The 22,295-nt window shown below is 35.9% G+C and overlaps 1 protein-coding gene across 2 annotated transcripts; it reads left to right on the top strand.

The window, feature by feature from the left end:
- Positions 1–1,084: 1,084 nt before the first annotated feature.
- On the top strand, positions 1,085–22,112 carry LOC110382948 (uncharacterized). 2 transcript variants are annotated; one of them, XM_064043072.1, is made up of 13 exons: positions 1,085–1,237; positions 6,009–6,138; positions 6,259–6,362; positions 7,038–9,200; positions 9,819–12,545; positions 15,912–16,124; positions 16,746–16,888; positions 18,656–18,797; positions 19,323–19,514; positions 20,163–20,258; positions 20,594–20,700; positions 21,398–21,553; positions 21,983–22,112. In XM_064043072.1, exons 2-13 carry the CDS (start codon positions 6,126–6,128, stop codon positions 22,026–22,028), a joined length of 6,102 nt encoding a protein of 2,033 aa, XP_063899142.1. In that variant the 5' UTR covers positions 1,085–1,237; positions 6,009–6,125; the 3' UTR covers positions 22,029–22,112. The 2 variants fall into 2 exon arrangements, with proteins under 2 accessions (XP_063899142.1, XP_063899143.1); XM_064043073.1 differs by lacking the exon at positions 1,085–1,237 and adding an exon at positions 1,251–1,455.
- The last annotated feature ends 183 nt before the right edge of the window (positions 22,113–22,295 follow it).

Genomic DNA, 22,295 nt, shown 5'->3' with positions numbered 1-22,295 from the left:
CTTACACTATTAATAATGATTTTTCTACCAATTTAGTATGTTTTTTTTGTTAATGGCAAAAGTTACCGTCTTCCCGCGTTTTTATCGTTAGGGTAAACTTTTATCGGGATTTTCAGATTTTGGGCATAAACGTGGACAGATTGATAATAGTCTAAGAGGACGACTAAAAAATGACAGAGACGATCCATGGATCATCTGAATGTCTTCATGGTTATAAAGAAAAACTTGAGAGATATCATCAGATAGAATAGAAGAGTATGCAAGAAGAAAATATGCTGCGGCGACCAGAAATAAAATTGGGATGATGTTGATTTTTTTCCTATTTAAACTATAATTTTTAATCGATAGGTAAATTCACACCAAAACAAATATAGACCCAGCTTTATTGAGCAGAACCACTATCTAATCAGCCATTTCCTACTTTGCTCACCACACCCTTCGAAAGAATTTCGTTAAACTCATATTTTCTTTCATTAACTGCGGATACCTACCAATAGTAGTGGCCTAGTGGTAAAGAACTAACCTCTCAAGTATGACTGCAGGTACGATTACAGATCAGGCAAGTACCAATGCAACTTTTCTAGGTTTGTATATACTTTCTAAGGATATCTTGGACACCAATATTCGTGTTTCGGAGGGCACGATAAGCTGTAGGTCCCGGCTGTCATTTGAACTTCTATGGCGGTCGTTACGGATAGTCAGAAGCGAGAAAGTTAAACAAACAGTCTTACCAAGGAGTATCGGGTTGTCCGGGTAACTGGCTTGAGGAGGCCAGATAGGCAATCGCTCCTTGTAAAACACTGGTACTCAGCTGCATTCGGTTAGACTCGAAATCAACCCTAATGTAGCTTGGAAAATTACATTTTAGATTTTTGTATGGAAAAGGCTACGCACATGATATTTTTCAGTGCGACTTTTCCTGTATTCAAGTCAAAATTATTTACAAGAATTATTGGAGGTAAAAAGCGAAGTCGCGTGAAATGACTAGTTTTATAGATAGTCTATCGATGACTAAGTACTAACATCAATTTATCTTTGTTTTATCAACTTAACATTGTCGATAACAAAGATACAAGCCAAACAACTTACTAAATATTCAGTGTTCATCCGCCAAGCAATAAATATATACATTTTTCTTAATTATTTTCAATAAAAAGTTACGTAAAATTTCATTATTTTTCCGCCATTTAATTTTTACAAACTAGTGCAGTGACATGACAGCTATACTTTCGGAACAGTGAGTATTACTATTCGGAACGTGAATATTTTTTTCGGTTATTTTAATATTAGTTTGGTGCATACCGTATTACGTAAAATAATCGGTATTTTATCTAGTGATTATTGGATTATTGTTTTTTAAAGTGCATGTTATAAAGATAAAAGTTCTTTAAGTGTGTGTGTTACAATTACATGGTCACGGTTGGAAAGGACTTGAAATAATACTCCTACAGTCTTGTAAGTATTTTTCAGCTATTATTTTTACTGTTGAATTCCGGGGACTGAATATTCACCCAATATTTATAGTTACACCGGGTCATATTTACTCAACTAGACAGCTAATACCTACCTTCAGAGCGGTACCTACTTCGGCGGCGACCTCTCGCGTCCGGCCCTGGTTCAGGCCATGGTCCGGGGCGAGAGGGAATGGGATGCCGTCGCCTCCTTCTGCGAAGCGGTCATGCTCGAGAAGGAGGAGGCGGAACGCCAGAGAGTTCGCACCTCTCATCCCGGCCGCCGCGCTGGACCAGGTAGACACCATGGGCGCCGGGTGTCGCGAGATGACTCCCGGCCACCGTAGGCGTGGGTCTGTGGGCGGTGAGTTCGGGTGGCTCATCGTCCCTCTGTCTTTCTAGACGACAGACCCGTGTCGACGGCGCGCGTTGTTCCACGCGCTCCTCAAAGAGATGTCAGCAACCCCAGCGGGGCCCAGCAGGGCCAAGGCCTGCCGGGGCTGCGGGTTGTTCGAAAGAGATACCGCGGCCCTGGTACATAAAAGGCCTATGACGGAACACGACGATTTTAGTCAGTAAGAGTCTGACAGTCCCTCACCGCTGCTAACCCACAGCGGGAGGGGTCATTTGATGATTTTACGTCGATAAAAAAAAATAGCGGTACCTACTTAAAGTCGCATCTTTAGGTAGCTGTGGTTCGATGCCTGTAAGAAAACTACAATATTCGCATGTATGTTTGTACATAAATGCAGGTGCTTTAGGTACCTACTGGAGAAAATCCATAGGAACCTTTGACATCCGCCATTAGTAGATAATGATGCGAATCAACTTTTTGATATAATCGTAAGGCAGTCATATGTTTTTTTCTGGATAACAGCATAATCAAAAGTAAAATAATGTACGTTAAAGTAGTAAATACTCGACAGTAAATATACTTAACCGTCTGATGTTAAGTAATTTAGCATTATTGGCCAACCTGAAACCACAAACAAATATGCTTTATTTTGAACAGTTGCCTAGGAACTTAAAAGAATGACTAGGCCCAAGAATCGTTATCTAATGATGACGATTACTGATTTGCATATAGGTAAGCAAATATATATCACTTAGCAGTTCCTGTCAGCTGACACTGATAAATGACAAATACATAGATTTGAGACAAAACTCTAATATCATCATCCTCCGAGCCTTTTTTCCCAATCATGTTGGGGTCGGCTTCCAGTCTAACCGGATTCAGCTGAGTACCAGTGCTTTACAAGAAGCGACTGCCTATCTGACCTCCTCAACCCAGTTACCCGGCAACCTGATACCCCTTGGTTAGACTGGTGTCAGACTTACTGGCTTCTGACTACCCGTAACGACTGCCAAGGATGTTCCATGACAGCCGGGACCTACAGTTTAACGTGCCATCCGAAACACAGTCAATGGTGTCTAAGAAATACTTAGAAAGTACATACAAACTTAGAAAAGTTGCATTGGTACTTGCCTGACCTGGGATCGAACCCGCGCCCTCATACTTGAGGTTGGTCCTTTACCCACTAGGCCACCACGACAAAACTCTAATATATGTTTTTGTATAATAACACCAGCATCCATACCTTTGAAGCTTAAAACAGCCAACGGAAAACTGCAATAAGATATCGACATTCAAATCTTCTCCCTCTTGGCAATCAATCTTACATTATAATGGCCCAATATTTCATCATGTACCTACAAGCTATCAGTGGCGGCAAGTAGAAAGGAAGAAACAATCATTTAATGACACAACACAAGGCATACATAGAACGAAAAGTACAAAAACAACAATAGGTTCCTCCAAATAGATACAGTTCAGCATTATGCCAGATAGCTAGTGCCTGACGCTGGTTTTCAACTGGACCTATGAGGAGTTGCGGATGTGAATCAAGTCATGTAGGTCTTCCGTTGAGCAGGTGTTGGGGCACATTGGGCTGCACAGTATTGCCGCTTTGTTTGTGCGGCACCGTACCAGCACCAGTTGTCGTCAGTGTAGCCTCACCTAGATAGGTCAAATAACCAGAGTTAAGCTAAATGGCGTCTGAGTGTCAGTAATATTAGATGCCAGCTTTCTGACCAGTTCAACCCAGTTGCCTAGTCGACATCGATAACTCTTGGCAATTCTTAGGGTAAGACAATAGCCATAAGCAATATTTTACGAAAATCAGTTACATGTTGGATGGAAGGCTTTATAAAACATTGTGACCAAGAGGAATTCTACAGTCATGGTAAACCAATCTGAGGAAAATTCTAATAGCGAGATTCCAAAAATATATGTTAGCAGAAATGTTCGCACACAGATCACTACTGTTTGCTAGAACGAGTAGACCAGAAGACACATTTTTGTGCGTCACAGTGCCACACACCGGAATCTCGCTCTTAAAAGTCATATTAGACGTCATGTATGTTGTTAAGGTAGGCACTTCAAAAACCAGCTATACCTAGGTAGATACCTTCATACAACCCCCCACTTCAACTGACATTCAAGTAAGTACTTACTTTAACATTCTATTCAAATCAACATGTTTTACACCTTATCATACCTTTATATTCATGTACATAAAACATTTTCAATTTCTAGATAATCATTGTTAATAGCAGATAATTGAATGATAACTTTGTAATCATAAACTGCGATAACCAATAATATCGCGCGATGGAAGTGGGGCACAGTAGATTGCTGAAGTTTTTCAAGGAAGGATATAAGACGTGAGTTTTGCTCTTATAATTAACATTTTATTTGTTTACAAACTAAAAACACATATCTTTTTGGCTTCCTAGCTGAGTATTGGTTTCGGCGGCTGTTCTCATATAAGAAGATCAGCCATGGCGCAGGACATGTTGCACAGTGCACAAGCATTTGCGCAGACACAGGTGCACTCACTATTCCTTCACTCTCATAGCGCGATAGGATAAAATAGATAGACTATAAATAAGAAAGTACTAGGAGGAGTTTATCATAATCTACCAAAAGTTGGCTACGATTCGCCCATAAAGAAGCTTCTTATTTATAGATATACTGAAATTATTTTCGCGCAAAATATTTTGTTAATGACATCACTTTGATTGCATTAACGATGACATTACATTAAAGGAATGTATTCCTTTCTTAACGACTTTTACCAATATAATATTTGCTAAGGTCATTTTAAAAGCCCCTTCATCATTTCAGACCAAACATGGAAGAGGTACCAGTAATAAAAATCCAAAAAGAATATAAAAATCCAGAAAATGTCGAATCTGAAGTACCAGGAACGCAGACAATCAGAGAGAGCGATGACAAGAATATCGATACCAGTTCCGATATCGGAACCAGTGAAATACAAATAACTAGTTCCGAATTCACTCTGTCACCTGTTATAACTGTTACTAAGAAAGAAACTTCACTAACTAAGGGCGATTTGAAGTTACAAAAAGTTACCGTTACCGAAGATATAGCGGTAAGTTATAAGCATTTGTTCAAAAAGGATGTAACGCCTGGTAAAACTGTTGTTACGAGTGTGCAAAAGTTTGAATATAAATATTAGATGTGAATATGACTTTTATTTTTTTGTATCCTTTTAAAATCAACATCTTTGGGTAGATAGTCAGAAGCCAGTAATTCTGACAACCAGTCTTATCTAGGGGTATTGGGTTGCCCGGGTAACTGGGTTGATGAGGTCAGATAGGCAGTCGCTCCTTGAAAACACTGGAAGCCCACCCCAACATAAATTTGAAAAAGGCTATGCGGATGATATAAAGAAAGAACTATATAGGAAAAGGAATATGTATCTATAGTTTATAGTCCACAGATTTAAAATTATCTCAGGTACAAAGTCGCTTTAATTCCGCCTGTGTAGTTATGAATTCTGTATCTTTTCAACAAAGCAGGGGATTATTTATATTTAGAGCGATTCTAGAACATTATGTAATCGTGTACGAAAATCGTATCTAGGTTGAGGAGGTCGCTCATTGTAAAACACTGGTACTCAGCTGCATCCGGTTAGACTGGAAGCCGACCCCAACATTGTCGGGAAAAGACTAAGCAAATGATGAGCGATTCTATAAAATGAATGTACCCGTACAATACAGTAGAGTACGAGTAGTGAAAGAGTACCCAAATATCAACGAATAACCATTCAATCTAACAAACAGCTAGACATATATTCCTACTTTGCCAAGAGACCCCGTACACTGAGAACTTTTAGTCAGCCGACAGTTTGTTCGGGCTCATAAATCAGTATGGAGATTAAAAAATACGCACATTACAACTATCCTAGTATTAATCCAACTAAAAAGTTTGATGATGTCGGAAGCCGCTGGACGCAGGTCGCCTCCAACAGGTATCTGTGGAGATCTAAGGGGGAGGCCTATGTTCAGCAGTGGACGTCTTATGGCTGAGATGATGATGATGATGACGGATTGCCATCCCATTGGGCTGTGAAGGAATAGTGAGTGCAAATGCTCGTGCACTATAATATGTCCTGCGCAGTTGGCTGATCTCCTTATATGAGAACAGCTGCCGTGCCGTGATCTTCAAACTAACATGACAATCATTTTCAGGAAGATGATCTGAAGAATGGTGTATCCAGGACTTCGGACAAGGTTGGGCAACTGATACACACAAACGGACAAACAAACGCTGTAACCATTGAAAGTGAGAATAAAGACACACAGAAGATGGACGGGGAAGGTGAGTTTTTGAAACTTTTTACAAAAATTTACTACAATAATATACATAGGTACCTAAAACCTTCTCCTGAAAACCGTCTTAAAAAGTTAAAGTCTTAAATTTTTCATTACATTTTTTCAGAAAAAACTCAAGATGAGAAAAAATCCAAAATCCCCATGTTGAGATTGAGACAAGCAGTCGAGAAGGTCAAAAAAGAAAGGGCAGCACAAAAGGCGAAAGAAAAAGTAAGTTATTCACGACAGAGCATTTACCTTTGTAGGATAGTCAAAATGAAATAGTCTTAAAAACCAGAAGCAGGTTTGTTTAACGCGGAAATAAAAATAAATAGTTCTAACATAAAAATCAACTAAGATTGGTCAAGAGCGCGGCGAAATCGTATTCTGTCAAACTATAACATGTCTTGTCACAATGACGTTCGAAAAAGGAATTCTCCAAGCAGAGATACACGGCTGAATGGCGGGGTGTCTATGGTCGCTCGTTTCTGCTACCTTCGATGTAACTACTGGCAGCTAACAATAGATATACGTGGTGTAGATAGACATAAGTATTTTAATTATGTACTGGCAATAATTGCCTAATGTTGTTCATCTTTAACAGGGTAAATAATTATTCTTAGCTTTAAGCCAAATGTAACGCCTGTAAAAACTTGTAGAAAAAAATATAAACACTAAAACTACAAATCATTAGTTACCACATATTTATTTATTTAGTACACTATGGAAGACTTACAGCTATATTAAAACTTACCAATAGAATGAAGTTATAAACGACAGAGAGCCAATTAGAAATCCTCGCTTATTATAACAGCCTAGATAATTATAACGTGAACACAGAGATTAGTAGAACTACTCATTCTGTGAAATAAGTCATTAATTTTATATTTCTCTGAACTTTTTCAGCCAAGGCGATCATCCATTCCAAAACTGAAAGACGCTAAAAAAGTAGTGAAAAGAGACACCTCACTGAAAATAGAACCTCGAGTGGACGACGAATTCGACAAACTCTACGAAGAAATCGTCGACAACAAACAAAAAGATATCGATGATAAATTATTAACAGTCACAATTGATGATCCGGACAAAATCGAGACGAAATTCGAGGAAATAATCCACGCTTACGATGAAGATGAGCAAGAAAGACATACTGTTACCAGAATATCTAAGATACCTGCTTTAAGAAGAAAGGAAGATGATAAGCCTAGTCGAATAGGAGCATTAATCGATAGAGCCAAAGAAAAGAGCGCAACGTCAGAAACTAAGCTTAAAGACGGTGGATTTAAAGTCACTGCATCAACTATTAGAACGAAAAGGTTTTCAAGAGGTAACAGTCGAGATTTGAGTAAAGAAGAACAGCAAATTGAGGTTACAGAAACTATTTATATTAAAGAAAGTGGGGACGATGATGTGTTTGGTAAAGAAGCTAAAACTGAAACTTCTACTCGTAGTATTACAAAACATGTGACAAAAGACGATCAAAAAGCTGATTCTGAAACAGTAGATAGCAATGAAGAAGTTAAAAATATTACCTCAGAAAACTTAGAAAAGGTTGACGGAACTACAAATAAAAACAAACGATTTACTAGAACTGTCAGTAAAGAAATGAGGGAGAGAAGACTTAATAGAGACTTAAATAGGAATTTGGAAGAAGTTAGAAAGGCTACTTCTAAGAAAATCAAAGAAAATTTGACGGCAGCTAAAGTATCAGAAATCGATGATATTATTACTAAGGATGATGTTCAAGCTAAACCAGAAAAAGAAAAGATAGTTCGTGCTGTTTCTAGAGAAATTAAGAAAGATGGTCAGAATATTAGTAATACTGAGACAGTGACTGTTGAAAATCTAGAAGATGGAGGAACTCGTACTGTTACCACAAAAACAACTGTAACTGAAACTTTAAGAGTCGGGGAACCAGTTGTTACTGAAAAAATTGTTCGCAATATAAGCCGTGAAATAGACAATGATAATATCGAAACTGTTGTAACTACTGAAGAAATAAAGGATGGAGGTGCCAAGAAAATCAGCAAAGAAATAGTTAAAGGTATTCCTGTGAGAACAGAAAGATTCACTAGAGGAATTAGCAGAGAAATGGGTAATATTAAGCCAAAAATTAATGTAGAAAAAGATATTATTCCAAAAGAAGATAATTCTGATGATAATAAAAGAGATCAATCAGAAAAAGAAACAGTTACAGGTATACCTGTTTATACCAAAGTAACCCGTAGTTTCTCCAAAGGTAAGATACATAATGTAGAAATGAGCAGAACTATTGAATGGAAACCAGCAGATGTGGTTACAACCAAAAATTATTCCCGAAGTGTTAGCGAGAAAGTCACAAAGAAAGAATTTCAGGATACAGATATGAAATCTTTTGAAAAACCACCAATTATTAATGAAGATGCAGAAAAAGTTGCTCATAAATCTAACGCAGACAATAAAACTCAGAATGATATTGATAGCTTAGAAACAAAAATACCAAAAGATCCAGTACTAGAAGCTAAAATAAAAGACACAGTCAAAGATATAGCGTCTAAAATAACAACTAAGAAAGTAACAGAATACAACACAGAAGAAAAAGTTACTAATATTGAGAAAAATACATTCAAATTGAGTAAAACTGCTACAAACGTTGATGATTTAAAAGTATCTCGAGAGATAGGCACGCAAATGAGTGTAGATTATAAAGGTACAGATACTTCAATTTCAAGAGACCTTAATCACAAAGACATTGGAACTCAAATGAGTGTTGTAGAAACCAAAACGTCAAAAGTATCTTCTGAAAAAGATAATACAGAATCTAGAGAAATTGGCACTCAAATCAGTGTAGATTTCACTAAAGTGCAACAAAATAATTCAGATAAAGTAGAAAAAGAAGCGAAAGATAAAGAACATAGCGATTCTTTGAAGCAAGAAAAAGATGGATATAAAGTAGAAGCTACGGTACTTAAAGGAAATGTTAGTAGGTTGAAAGAAAAGATTGTGAATGATAATGTTGGTATTACAAAGCAAGAAAAGGAAGAATTGCCTAAAAAGAAATCTGTTTTGTCTAAAATTGCTATTTTTGAGGTAAGTAAATCGTTATTGGCACTAGTTTAACCAAGGGGTATTGGGTTGGCCGGGTAACTGGGTTGGGGAGGCATTCGCTAGGCAGTCGCTTCTTGTAAAGCACTAGTACTCAGCTGAATCCGGTTAGATTGGAAGCCAACCCCAACATGGTTGGGAAAAAGGCTCGGAGGATGATGAATGTCAAAAGATTACGTACTTTTTTTTGGGCAAACCACTTTCATAAACTGCTGTAATACCAGCCGAGTTGCACCTTTAAACTATAACGATAACTAAACCATAACCAGCCGTATACTTGCCGCGCATTGCTCACATCGACGATTTGACTACTGAACATGGTTCGGTTATATTTATAGATACACTAGCTGACCCAACAAACTTCGTATCGTTTAAATCTTCCCTGGACCTCTACAAAAATTTTAAAATGAAAATAAGCCAAATCGGTCCAGTCATTCCCGAGTTTTAGTGAGACTAACGAACAGCAATTCATTTTTATATATAAGATAGTACCGTAAAATCAACTGTTTGTGAACAAGATATAAACTAATCTTAGTGCACTTACCGTAATTATAACAGTTTGTCAACAAGAAATACACTAACCTGATATCGTTCTTTTTACAGAATCTAGAACCGAAAGAAGTTGCAGAGGTACCAAAACGCAAAATTAAATGCAAATATGTTCCACCTACGAAATACCAAACAAACAATGAAGACGAAATACCTCAAGAGCAAGCAAAAACAGACTCTTTAGCTGATAGTAATAAAGTTGAAATTAAGAACTACGATGAAGTGACATACACAAATGAACCAAAGATTGTTAAAGAATACTTGAAAACTGAAGAAGGGTATGGCCAAAATGAAATTACTGAAAAAACAACCGTAATTCATACAGAACAAAGTACTATTCAGTTTGAACAAAATCATAAAGTTTTGGAAACTGCTACAGTATTACCAGCCATCATTGATTTAAAGCCTAAAGCAAGTGAAATTGGATTTGCTGAAACGTTGCCTGCAAAAATACACTCTAATATAAGTGAGAATAAAGTTGAAAATGCAACAATCCTACCTGCTAGATTAGATTTCAGTAGCAACCAATCAACCAAGGAAGAAAGTACTTCACCTAAAATTTTAATAAGAAATGATAAACCTATAGATATGCCTGTTATAATACCAGCAAGAATAAACTACGAAGCTGATATCGGTAAAGTTAAACCAGGTAAGCTTAATCTAAACAACTGGAACAGTCAAGTAGAGATAAATAAAAGCACTGTTGATAAAATAGACATATTCAGAAGTGACAGTCTTCAAGAAATAGCTTCTACATTACCTGCAAAGATTAATATTAAGACTGATGAAAGTCAAAGCCTAGTAAGCAAGAACTTACCAGGAATAGTTGACTTTAAAAAGGAAGAAAATCAGTATAATGAGGCTGTTATTTTACCAGCGAAAATTGGCGTTGTTAGTACAGAAATTCAGTTTGAAACTGCTGAAATCTTACCTGGTAAAATTGAAGCAGAGGATATTCAAAGAAGTGAAGATAATATATCAAGTAATAATGATTTTAAAACAAAAGAATACATTGTTGAAAATGTCACACAAGAGCCTGTTACAGTAAATATTGAAACAAGTACAATACAAATTGAAAAACCAACAGTGCTACCAGCTAAGTTAGATAATGACGTCATCAAACCTGATACTAGTCAAAAAGAAATAAGTTCTTCTAAACCAAAGCCAGGTAAAATAAACTTAGACCTATGGAAAGACAAAGTAGAATCTAATAAAACTGTTGTAAATAAAACTGCTATTAAAATCAATAAAAATGTTGAAACATCAAAAGCGTTCACAGGTAAAGTAGACTTTAAATCTTATGATAAACAAGTGAAAGAGACTCAAGGAAATAACGTCTTTCATAGAAGAGAATATAAGGTTGAAGTTGCTAAAACACTACCTGCCCAAATTGATCTTAGTACAACAAGACATAGTACAGAAGTAGAGCATATTGATCAAGGTAAAATCGACTCTAGTGGTGCTAAAATTCAAAGTGAAATAATCGATATTTCTCCAGCAACAATAGATTTTAGTAACGACAAAACTCAGATTGAAACACCAACTATATTACCTGCTAAAATAGAATTTGGTGCTGTTGATTTTCAAAATGCTGAAGTTAGAACCATATCTGATAAAAGCCCTTCAGAAAGTCGAATAGAAGAAGGTAAAATATTACCTGCTGTACTACAATTTGAGACTTACGAATCTAAGGCTGAGATAAGCGAAACAGTCCAAGATAATATTTACTTTAGCAGTACTGAAAATAAAGCTGAAAGCATAATAACTTCTTCAAGTGACGTTAAAATAGAAGAAATTAAACCTACACCAGGTAAACTTGATTTAAAAGCTTGGGAAAATCAAGTTGAAGAGAATAAAATACTTGTAGATAAACTAGAAGTTTTTAGAAGCGAAAGCCAAGAAGAAATAGCTAAAACATTGCCTGCTGTAATAGATTTTAAGACTTATGAAATTACTGAAACTGATAGAGATGAAAATGAGCTTAATAACAATGTATATAAGGTTGAAAGTCCCACTGACGAAGATACACATAGCTATACAGTACGTGCTGATAATCACGAGTCACTTAGTGGTGTTAAAAACAAAATGTACCTTATAAATAACGAGAATAGAGATCAAAATTCAACGGACCTAGATTACGAGAAAAGAGTAGACGAATTACATGCTAAAACCTATTCTATTACCGATATAAGTAAACAAAGTCACAAAGCTGAAATTGTATCTACAGAAACAGCTTTCGAAAGCTACACAACTGAAGAAAGTCTATCTACAAAGGATTATGAACTGTATAGCGCAACAAATAAAGCACAAAATGAATTCACAAGAAGCACTAGCGCTTACGTCACTGAAAGCAAAACAATAGCAGATTTTAAAAGAACAAAATCTCTAATTGAAACTACAAACCAACATACAGTCAACAGAATTATAACAACTGAAAATCAACTTAATTCTAATACGCACAAAGTTCAAAATGACACTAATCTTGAAGCTGTTAGTGAAACAAATGAAAATGTATTTAATTTCAATGTAGATAAGGCATATAATTCTTTAATAACAAGTGCTTATGGTACAGAAGATTTCAAATCTTCAACAGAAGAATTGAAAAGGGCCAAATCTTTGGCAGAATTGGATCTTGGTGACGCAGTGAACGGTAAAGTAAGAAGAATAGTCGGCAGGATTAAGTCTGTAGACTTTGCTAGAAGGGATAGTGTCAAAACTGAAATAAATGTCAAAGAATTGCCAAAAAAACTGACTGTGTTGGAGAAAATTGCTCTTTTTGAGGTAAGACTTATACTAATATTACTCACTAGCCTCTGCCAGCGGTTTCACCCGCATCCCGTGAGAACAACTTCCCGTACCGGGATAAAAAGTAGCCTATAGCCTTCCTCGATAAATGGGCTATCTAACAATGAAAGAATTATTCAAATCGGACCAGTTAGTTCCTAAGATTAACGCGATCAAGCAGATAAACGAACTCTTCAGCTTTATAATAATTATATCATTATGTAATAATACGAAAGTAACTCTGTCTATCTGACGCGTTTTCACGTCATAGCTACTGATCCGATGAAAATAAAAGTACACAGAGAATCTAAAGCCTGAGAAAGACTATAGGCTCCGATTACAATAATAGTTATCATAGGCTACTTTTCATCCGTGTGATTAAAGTACCTACGTCTCGTCAGTAAATAAATGAGAAATGAATTAAATAAGCTACTTTTTATCCACTTGCGGAAAGTGGTTCTACCGTGACGTGGGTAAAATCGCGGAAAACAGCTACTTGATCATACTCGTATTTTTATTTACTTTGATATTAAAAATCCAAATTTTACTTTAATACCAAAACCGCGGCTTTGTAGTTAAAAAGTATACCTATCTTCAAAATAACTTTACACTCCAAGAACTCATAGATAAATAAGATTTAAAGAAACCATACCAAATTCAACTTTTTTATGAATAGGTACATAAACAAAAAACTATCTCAATCATAGTAATTTTTAGCTTCATAAAAAGTAGGTACACTCATTATATGGTTACCGGCAAAAAACGTATTTACCCACTTTTATTTTCTAACAGCCGTTCCCATATGCTATCTAACGATAGAATAGGATACTAGAGATAGAATTTTGACATTAGCCTAATACAAGTTATGTCAAAAATCCTATCTTAAACAAAAGATAGATAGATATTAACGTCACAAATGAAATAAGTTTGGCTCATTTGAAAAGGTCACTCATAGCGCAACGGACATTTTAGACGAAATTTTTTAGAGTTTTTTACAAAATTATTTTTGGATAAATATAAGTGTCATGAAGTGTTTATTTTTAGTTTTGTGCCTATGTGTATTTTTAATCGTAAGTACTTACGTTTTAAATGTTTTTTGCTCTTTTTAAATAGGTGTGAAATTAAGTTTTTTGTGTTCTGACTATTTTACGCGGGTAACGAATTTTTTATTTATTTTTAGCAAAAGGAATTAAGTGTTGTGAAGTTTATTTAATGCATTGTGATAATTAGTTAATTTGTTTAACAAATAAAAATATTTCATAGGAAAAAAATCTATACTTTAATAGGTACTAATATTATAAAGCTGAAGATATTTTTTTATCTCTGGAACTATTGGTCCGATTTGAAAAATTCTTTCAGTGTTTGATATATCCCGTTTATCGAGGAAGACTATAGGCCCTATCCGGGTGCGTGAAGTAGGTAGCTCCTATGGGACGCGGGTGAAACCGTTGTCAGAAGCTAGTCTCATGATTAAATTGTGTAGATATCGAATGTGTTTAGGTATATTATTGACAAACTTTTGGGCCCATTATTTTTACCGACAACGTAAACGCCCGCTTTTTCTTAAGATGACTACTTACTTAGAAAATTGTACTTTTTTATGTTTTTTATTGTACTTGAAAATTGATGGTACGTAAACAGTTGTTTTAAGAAAAACTAACATTGATGTTCTAAGTGATCTTAGGCCAGGGTACCTATAGCAGGAAAATAAATCTATTTACCCACTAACCTACATAATATTTGCTAAGCTAACAAACTAGTTCCAAGAACTTTTTAAACACGTCGGTAACGACTATTATTAATACAAATACTCTATAAAAAGTTTATGTGTATGTAGGTACTTCCCCGATTTTTGCTAAGTTATGTTTAAATATTAGTGTAATATTTATGTGTGGTTTTTCCCAAATAAATCTGGTAGTTTTTTATCAATTCAGATGTGAGTTTCTTTGTTTATCTGTCACGATGAAACAGTTCAATCAATTACTATGGTGTAAAAAAAAATGTATATTTTTACAATTTTTTTTCTAATTATGTAGGTTTTAAAAATATACAATTTTTTTTTTAACTATTCTAGTAAAAAACCTACATAATTAGAATAGTTTTTTTTTATTGTAAAAATAATTAATGTTATAGATTAAATAAATATGCCTACCACGACTTAAACTTATGCCACCTTATTATAAAACGTGGCTTAAAGAAGTACCCGCTTTAGTAATAGCTTTAGTCCACTGATTTTGTTCAGGGCGATGGTTTAAACGTGGTAGAAAAGCTGGTACTTTTTTAAAACCACGTTTTATAATAAGGTAGATGATGTTTAGGATGGAGGGACTCCATAACCATGCACATTCTTAGGGTAGATCAGGGGCCCAATTCTCCTAATTTTACTTAAGCGCCATTCGATTGACGTTCGACTCGATTCGACTGAGATCCAATCCCGACTCGATTACGATTGAAGCGTATGTGGCATTCCGCTATTTTTTCTTTGAAATAAACGTTTTTATCCTTTTCTGTCATTGAATAATGAATCATTTTGTCTGCAAATGATTTACGATTGCAAAATGATTGTACAGCAAACTACCGTATACACCAAAATCATCAAAATAGCAGGCCAATCGCACACCAATCATATGTCAATCGAATACGATTGGTCTTTTATTAGTAGCAGAATGCCCGATATGGTTAAAACTGCTATTACGATCATATTGCGATTCGATTTCTATTCGATTTTGACATTATTAACTTAGGAGAATCGGGGCCCAGGAACAGTGATGAAAACGCAACTTTTTACCTGGGTGGGTGAAAAATTCCTCTCGACACGCGGACAATATCGCGGGAAATAGCTAAATACAGCCTTTTTTATTATCCTACGGGCTGCGGCCTCTTCTTTTGCAGAGAAGGAATGAGCATTAATCACAATGCGCGCTCATCTGTAAGAACCAAGGAATTTACACGTCTGAAATCGCCAGCCTGCCTTGATCGAGTGTGGTGATTAATGCTTACTTCTTCTCTGTGTGAGAAGAGACCTCTGCAATGGGACAATAAACGTCTGATGAAGTTTAATAGTTATGGATAAGACACCTATACCTTTGACGACCTCGATGGCGCAATGGTCACCATGCCGGACTGCCAACCTGAGGTCCCGGGTTCGATTCCCGGTTCGGTCGACATTTCTGTGATGAGCATGCTTGGTGGCCGTGGTCTGGGTTATAATAAGTATATATAAATGTATATATGTAGTTTATCAGTTGTGTTAGCACCCATAATACAAGTTAATTAATAACTTAGCATGGGGCTAACCGACCGTGTGTGAAAAGGTGTCCTGACATTATTTATTTATTTATATGTATTTATATTCTCCACCAGGGCAAGGCATCTACCTCACACATCCAGACCACGACTCCTAGATCTTCCACCACCAAGAAACCAAATATGCCAGTCATTTCTGAGGAGGACTACTTGAAGAGAATCGAAGAACTCACTGCTGGGAAGACGAAATATGGAAGATATGAGAAAATGAACTATTTGCCTTTGGCTGATGGCTCTAAAATGCCTGTTTTAGCTGTGGGTACTGCTTTGGTAAGTTTAAGACGTTTTTATTATAGCCTGCCTAGTAGGTAGTTTTCTATGTGGGGGGTTTAAGTTTAATGGTGTGAAGGTGAGTACCAGTGAGTAATATGGAGTGACTGCCTATCTGACCCAATCAACCCAGTTATAAAGAACTTCTGGCCACAGGGCGTGGTGTTCCATCGCTTCCGCGGACAAGTGCCACAGGACCGCACGGAGTGACATAGTGCGTAGTGAAGTGTTACTAACATAGATTTAAGTTTTTTATATACTAACAATGTTTGTACAATATAATATGTATGTTAGTCTTTAAAGTATTTATCTATGGGCCTTTGATGCCTGATAATAAAGACGATTTGATTTGATTTGATAAAGGCTCCGTGGTAAGATTTGTTGTCAGACTTTTTTACTTCTGACTACCCGAGATGTTCAAGTGACAGCTGGGAACTACAGTTTAACGTGCCATGTGGAACAGTCATTGGTACCTATCCACGAAAATTTAAATTGGTACAGACACCGGCACATAAGTTGGCAAGGATTTGGGTTCTTTAATAAGTTAAGCTCGCACATAATGCTGAAAAGTGCTGTCTTGCAGCCAAGTTTGAAGAAATTATTTTTGATTTTAATTTTCAGTTGGACCCGCGTCTTATAAAGTACCAGATAGGAGCGGCCATAGATTTGGGCTACCGAGCCATAGACACGGCGTATATCTATGGCAATGAGAAGGAGGTGGGGGAAGCTATACAGGCTAAAATTGACGATGGCACTGTTCGACGGTAAGTTTATAATCTATGTTCCCGAAGGAACTATTTCCCGCGCTATTTCAATTTATATATTATATAAAACATTGTTGAGAGGTTCTTCTAACCTACAGACAGACATGTGTTGCTGGGGAGTTTGTTGCACCACTTCTTCTTCCCAGAAAAAACATATAGGAAGTGGTGAAGGGTGGGCGTTTTAGGGACTGTCTTTTGTATTTTTTTTTTGACGTTCGAAAAGTGCTGTCTTGCAGCCAAGTTTGGATAAATGATTTTTGAGTTGCTCCTTAATAAAAAGTAGTCAGATATATAAGCTATATTACTACCAAGTTTTATCAAAATAAAAATTAATTCAGTGGTTTTTGCGTATGAGAGAAACAAACATCCATAAATATAAACTTTCGCTTTTATAAAAGGTATGAGTAGGATGGATTTTTCCTTTTTGAGAATAACACTATACTATGTTTTTTCCCACGAAGAAGTGAGTCATACTTATGTATGTGAAATATACACATTGTCTTTAAAAATGATAAATGAAAGTGACATTATATTAAGATACCTACCTATTATACTTATCAAATTAATATGACAAAGAATTTTACTTGTGACCGAGTCAATCAATTGTGTTAAATGAATAAATAAACAAAACGCTGTATCCTTCAAACTTGATAATTAGCTTTTCGTTGAAAAATACTTAAGTACCTACTTTAAAAATAAACCTGTTTTTATATTTTATTTGGAAAAAATGTAAGGATACACGCGGTTTCACCCGCGTCTAAAATTAACTACTTTGCACACATGTACAAGAAGAAGCATAGATATAATATGTTATTCTGATCATAAGCTACATTACCTTCTGCCAAGATTCACCAAAATCTCTCCAGTAGTTTCTGTGCTAAAAAGTAACAAACATCCATACATAAACTTTCGCATTCGTGCAGGTACCCTATTTTTTGTAAATAATTGTCGTACAAATTCTGGTCTACGCTGCCCTATGCGTCGAATGGTAGATACCTACAATAAAGCATTTATTGATATTGACATTTTTGTATGCTCTAAGTCCAAATTTAAGAATGATGTAATGAAACTGTTATTGGAAGTTGAATTAAATTGAATTTATTTATTTTATACCTATATATTACTCTTTGATTATAATTATTATACAATATTATCATTGTATTGAATTGAATATGTACGATTATGATTTTGATGCTTAACATGACCTGATTTTGTGCTGTATTGTTTTAATGTTAAATTGGATTTTGTATAATTTTATTGTTTATTATTGTGATTATGATGGTGATTTGTTTTTTTTTTTTTCGTTTTGCAGTATTTTAATTAATTATTTATTTGTAATGTTTTAATACCATTGTTATGTATCGTATTTATTGAATTAATAATGCTCTTTTGGTGGCACTCATTACCTAATATTTTTGTTAAAATGAGGATAATGCAGTGGGCCACAATATTGTTATCACTCACCCTTATTGTTAACTTATCAGTATGTATTGTATATTGTGGTTGTTAATTGTCCCTAAATAAATAAAATAAAAATAAAATAAAAAATTATGTACTAGGCACTGTCTGTTTTTCCCGTCCCGGGGGAACTTCTTCACATACCTGTTCAAAATATCGAGTACCTATAGTATGGCTTTCCAACAGAAAATGAATTTTTCAAATCGGTTCATCGGTTTCGGAGCTTCTAAAAGCTCTAACAAACAAACAAAAAGTATTACCTATATAAAATAGAAGCATAGATAATGATGACTCTTTCTTCCATTCCAGCGAGGACCTGTACATCATCTCCAAGCTATGGAGTACGTTCCACCGCACCGACCTGGTGGAGCAAGCCTGCAGAGCCAGCCTGGAGAAGATGGGGCTTGAATACTTCGACCTTTATATGATACATAACCCTATGTCTTTTAAGGTAAGAAGAAATAAAAAAACAAGTGCAAGTCAGACTCGCGCATGAAGGGTTCCGTGCTATTATTTATAAAACGTTTCATAGTTTCTCGTGACAATTTTTTATCTTTTTTATCTTTCGTTAATCAAATTTATTGTAATAAGTATGGACTGTGTCTGAAATAAATGATTTATTATATTATTATATTATAATGCATTCCATATTCTGAGAATATTTCAAGCATCTACCTGTTGCCGTTATCGATATCGAGCAAAAATTAGCAAAAAAATCACGTTTGTTGTATGGGAGCCTCCAATATATTTATTTCAGTCTAGCTTTCAGTAGTATTGTTGTCGTTATGTGGCAACAACTGTGAAAATGTTAAGTGTCTAACTGTTAACAGACGGACGGCGAAGTCCCGATTCAGTCCCGTTTAACCATTTTGGGTACGGCACCCTAAAAATTATAGACAGACAGATAAACCTAACATATCTATAAAGCGTTGAAAAGTTTGATCACTCTGCTAAAAACCTATACTATGTTTCACAGGAAGGATCAGACCCAATACCAAAGATCGCTACCGTCATCCAATACTCGCAACACGACTACCTAGACGCCTGGTACGGCATGGAAGACCTGGTGAACAAGGGTCTGGTGAGGAGCATCGGCGTCAGCAACTTCAACTCGCAGCAGATACAGAGGATCCTTGATAAGGGACGGCTGAAGCCTATGGTTAATCAGGTATGTGTACTGAAGTTAGCCTATTTGAGTAGGCAGTTAAAAGGTGAATATTCTTGTAGGATTTTTTTACGTAGAAATAAACTACCGATTTAAATAAAGATTCGGTTGAATAAAAAAGGATTCTAATTAATTAAGAGCAATAAAAGTAAGGAATTAAGTTGAGCAGGGTTTCGGAATGATGAAGGAATGAAAGACAAAACTGCTCATAATTATGGAACGGGAGAGATAATTTTGATGAAACTCATCTAAAAACCACCGCTGATTAAACCAGCTTTCAACCTAAAAGAAATCATATCTAAATTGGGTTATCCGTTTAAGAGCTATGGTGCCACAAACAAGCAACAATAAATACATACAACACCTCTCTTTTTGCGTCGTGGGTTAAAAACGGCTGAGTCTATTTTAATGAAACGACCAAAAGAAAACCTTAAAGCAACTGCTTACTATGAATTTTTAAGTTCAATTTTCAAAGTAAACAGTTGTTTAAAAAAAACGGACGTTTATATTATCGTTGTAAGTAAAGTATAGACCCACTGAATGTGCAATTAAAAAATAAGTTACCTACACAGAAAATCCTTTGCAAAAAGCTGTCATATAAAAAGTAAGCATTTTAAGGATTGAAATGACCATATAATGTTGTAATTACAGGTGGAATGTCACCCCTACCTGACACAGGAGCGTCTGGACAATTTCTGCGCTGAACGTAACATCACCCTCAGCGCTTACGGAGTGCTGGGCTCCAAGGTAAGATAATGATGATGTATTCCTAGCCAATTATCTCATATAAGGAGATCAGCCAGCTGCGCAGGACATATTATAGTGCACGCACATTTGCTTGGACTCAGGTGCACTCACTATTCCTTCACTCTCTGCGCGCGATGCGACGACAATCCGACACCACCGGAGAGATCAGGTGCAGGACCGACATTTACGTGCTCTCCGATGCACGGGTGTGTGTGACAACTTCTAGACTTTGAGCTGCTTTGTGAAAGTTTATATGCGACTACTAGATAACTGAGGCAGTTAACACAAACATATAAGTTCAATTATGTACTTATTATGTATATATCTTGTTTTAGGGAACACCAGCTGATATGAAGAGTTCGTTCACCCCAGTGATTGACGATGCTCTTGTCAAAGTGATCGCTTCGGGGTCCGCCGTGTCGCCGGCTCAGCTACTCATACGGTAAGATTATATTATTTATTTATACTGAAATAATATGAATATCTTCCACACGCATCTCGAGGAAACGACTTCTCGCACATGGATATAAAGAAGCCTACTTAAGTATATGTTATTCTGATACCTGCAAAGTTTCATCAAAATTCATCCAAAAACTTTTGGATTTACAATTTACAGTATTTTTGCCGTTTTTGTGATGTGACGATCACTTCTGAAACAGAACCACATTTAAAGGACACTGTAATATACATTTTTCATACGACCGTTCCCTATATCCTATCCCTTATAGGAGTAGCAATATAGAATGAAAATCTCTAATGAAAAAATCTATCTCTCTTTGTAAGCAAATCAACAGGTACACAGAATATTGGGAACAAACGTTAGAATTTCAGCACAGCACAAGTTTTTACACATAAGTTGAGCATGTATACCCAATCCCTACTGACATTATAAATGCGAAAGTAACTCTGTTACGCTTTCGTGTCTAAACCACCGAACTGATTTTAATGAAATTTGGTAGAGATTGAGTCGACCTTGAGAAAGAACATAGGATATTTATCCCGGACTTTTGAAGAATTCTCTTAGAAACGCGACATAATCGAACTCTACGCGAGCGAAGCCGTGGGCGGAAGCTAGTATTCATATATGTTTAATGTTTATCGTATTTGCCAATATTATTAATCCCTTAAATACGTTTCAGTTACCAAATAGAATGCGGTCACAACGTGGTCGTCAAGGCTTCCTCAGCCGCGCACATGTGGGACAACCTGCAGGCTCTCTCCTTCAACCTGGACAAGCTGCAAGTGAACGCTCTCAATGCTCTTAACAAGAATAAGAGGACCTTCACTTTTAAGGGGTAAGTTTGGGGATAACTTTGTATGTTATGTTGTACCCTTTGTTGTACTTACGTGTTGTTACCCCTTGAACGTATTGTTACCCTTTGCACGTGTTGTTACCCTTTCCCTGTATAGTCTACACACATTTCAACATTTTAACAGTGGTTCCGTTAAAATTCTGGAATGTCTATAATGATATATTACTATTTGTTATAACTTATTTTAGATAATACCAGTCGTTTTCCCGCGGTTTCACCCGCGTCCCGTGGGAACTACTGTCCGTACCGGAATAGAATATAGCCTATGTTACTCGGGAAGAGTGTAGCTTTCCAACAGATAATTTGTCAAGTCGTGTCAGTTTCGGAGCTTTTAGGGTACAAAAATCTGGATACCTTTCACATACTATTTATTAGCTTGTGTTATAATAATTTAATTTATTTTTGTTTCAGAATGGGAGATACTCATAAGAATTACCCCTTCTCATCTATTTTTTAATTAAAACACTACTTTCTTATACGAAAGCCATTTTTGTATGTTTGTGTGTGTTCAACTTCGTTTTTTATTTTCAAAATATTTTGACTTGCATTTTTTTGTATTAGATATAAGTTTGACATGTATTGAATTTTATATTCATTTTGACTTTGTGTTCTTTTTTTTGTAATAATTGAAATTCAATTTTCGAAAAATGTTTGATAATCATTTTTATCGTGACTATTTTTAAGCTAGATTAAGATCATTTTCTACAATTTGATTAATTAAAAG

This window comes from Helicoverpa armigera, chromosome 30, assembly GCF_030705265.1.
Source record: "Helicoverpa armigera isolate CAAS_96S chromosome 30, ASM3070526v1, whole genome shotgun sequence".
Taxonomy (NCBI): Eukaryota; Metazoa; Arthropoda; class Insecta; order Lepidoptera; family Noctuidae; genus Helicoverpa; species Helicoverpa armigera.
Note: the sequence above shows the minus strand (reverse complement) of the source record. Positions and strands in the feature narration are given on the sequence as shown.

Bases quoted from the DNA above. Each gene is read 5' to 3' on its own strand.
- LOC110382948 (XM_064043072.1), top strand. The intron at 16,125-16,745 runs GTAAGTTTAAGA...TTTAATTTTCAG, and splicing joins TAGCTGTGGGTACTGCTTTG to TTGGACCCGCGTCTTATAAA. The intron at 20,701-21,397 runs GTAAGATTATAT...AATACGTTTCAG, and splicing joins CCGGCTCAGCTACTCATACG to TTACCAAATAGAATGCGGTC.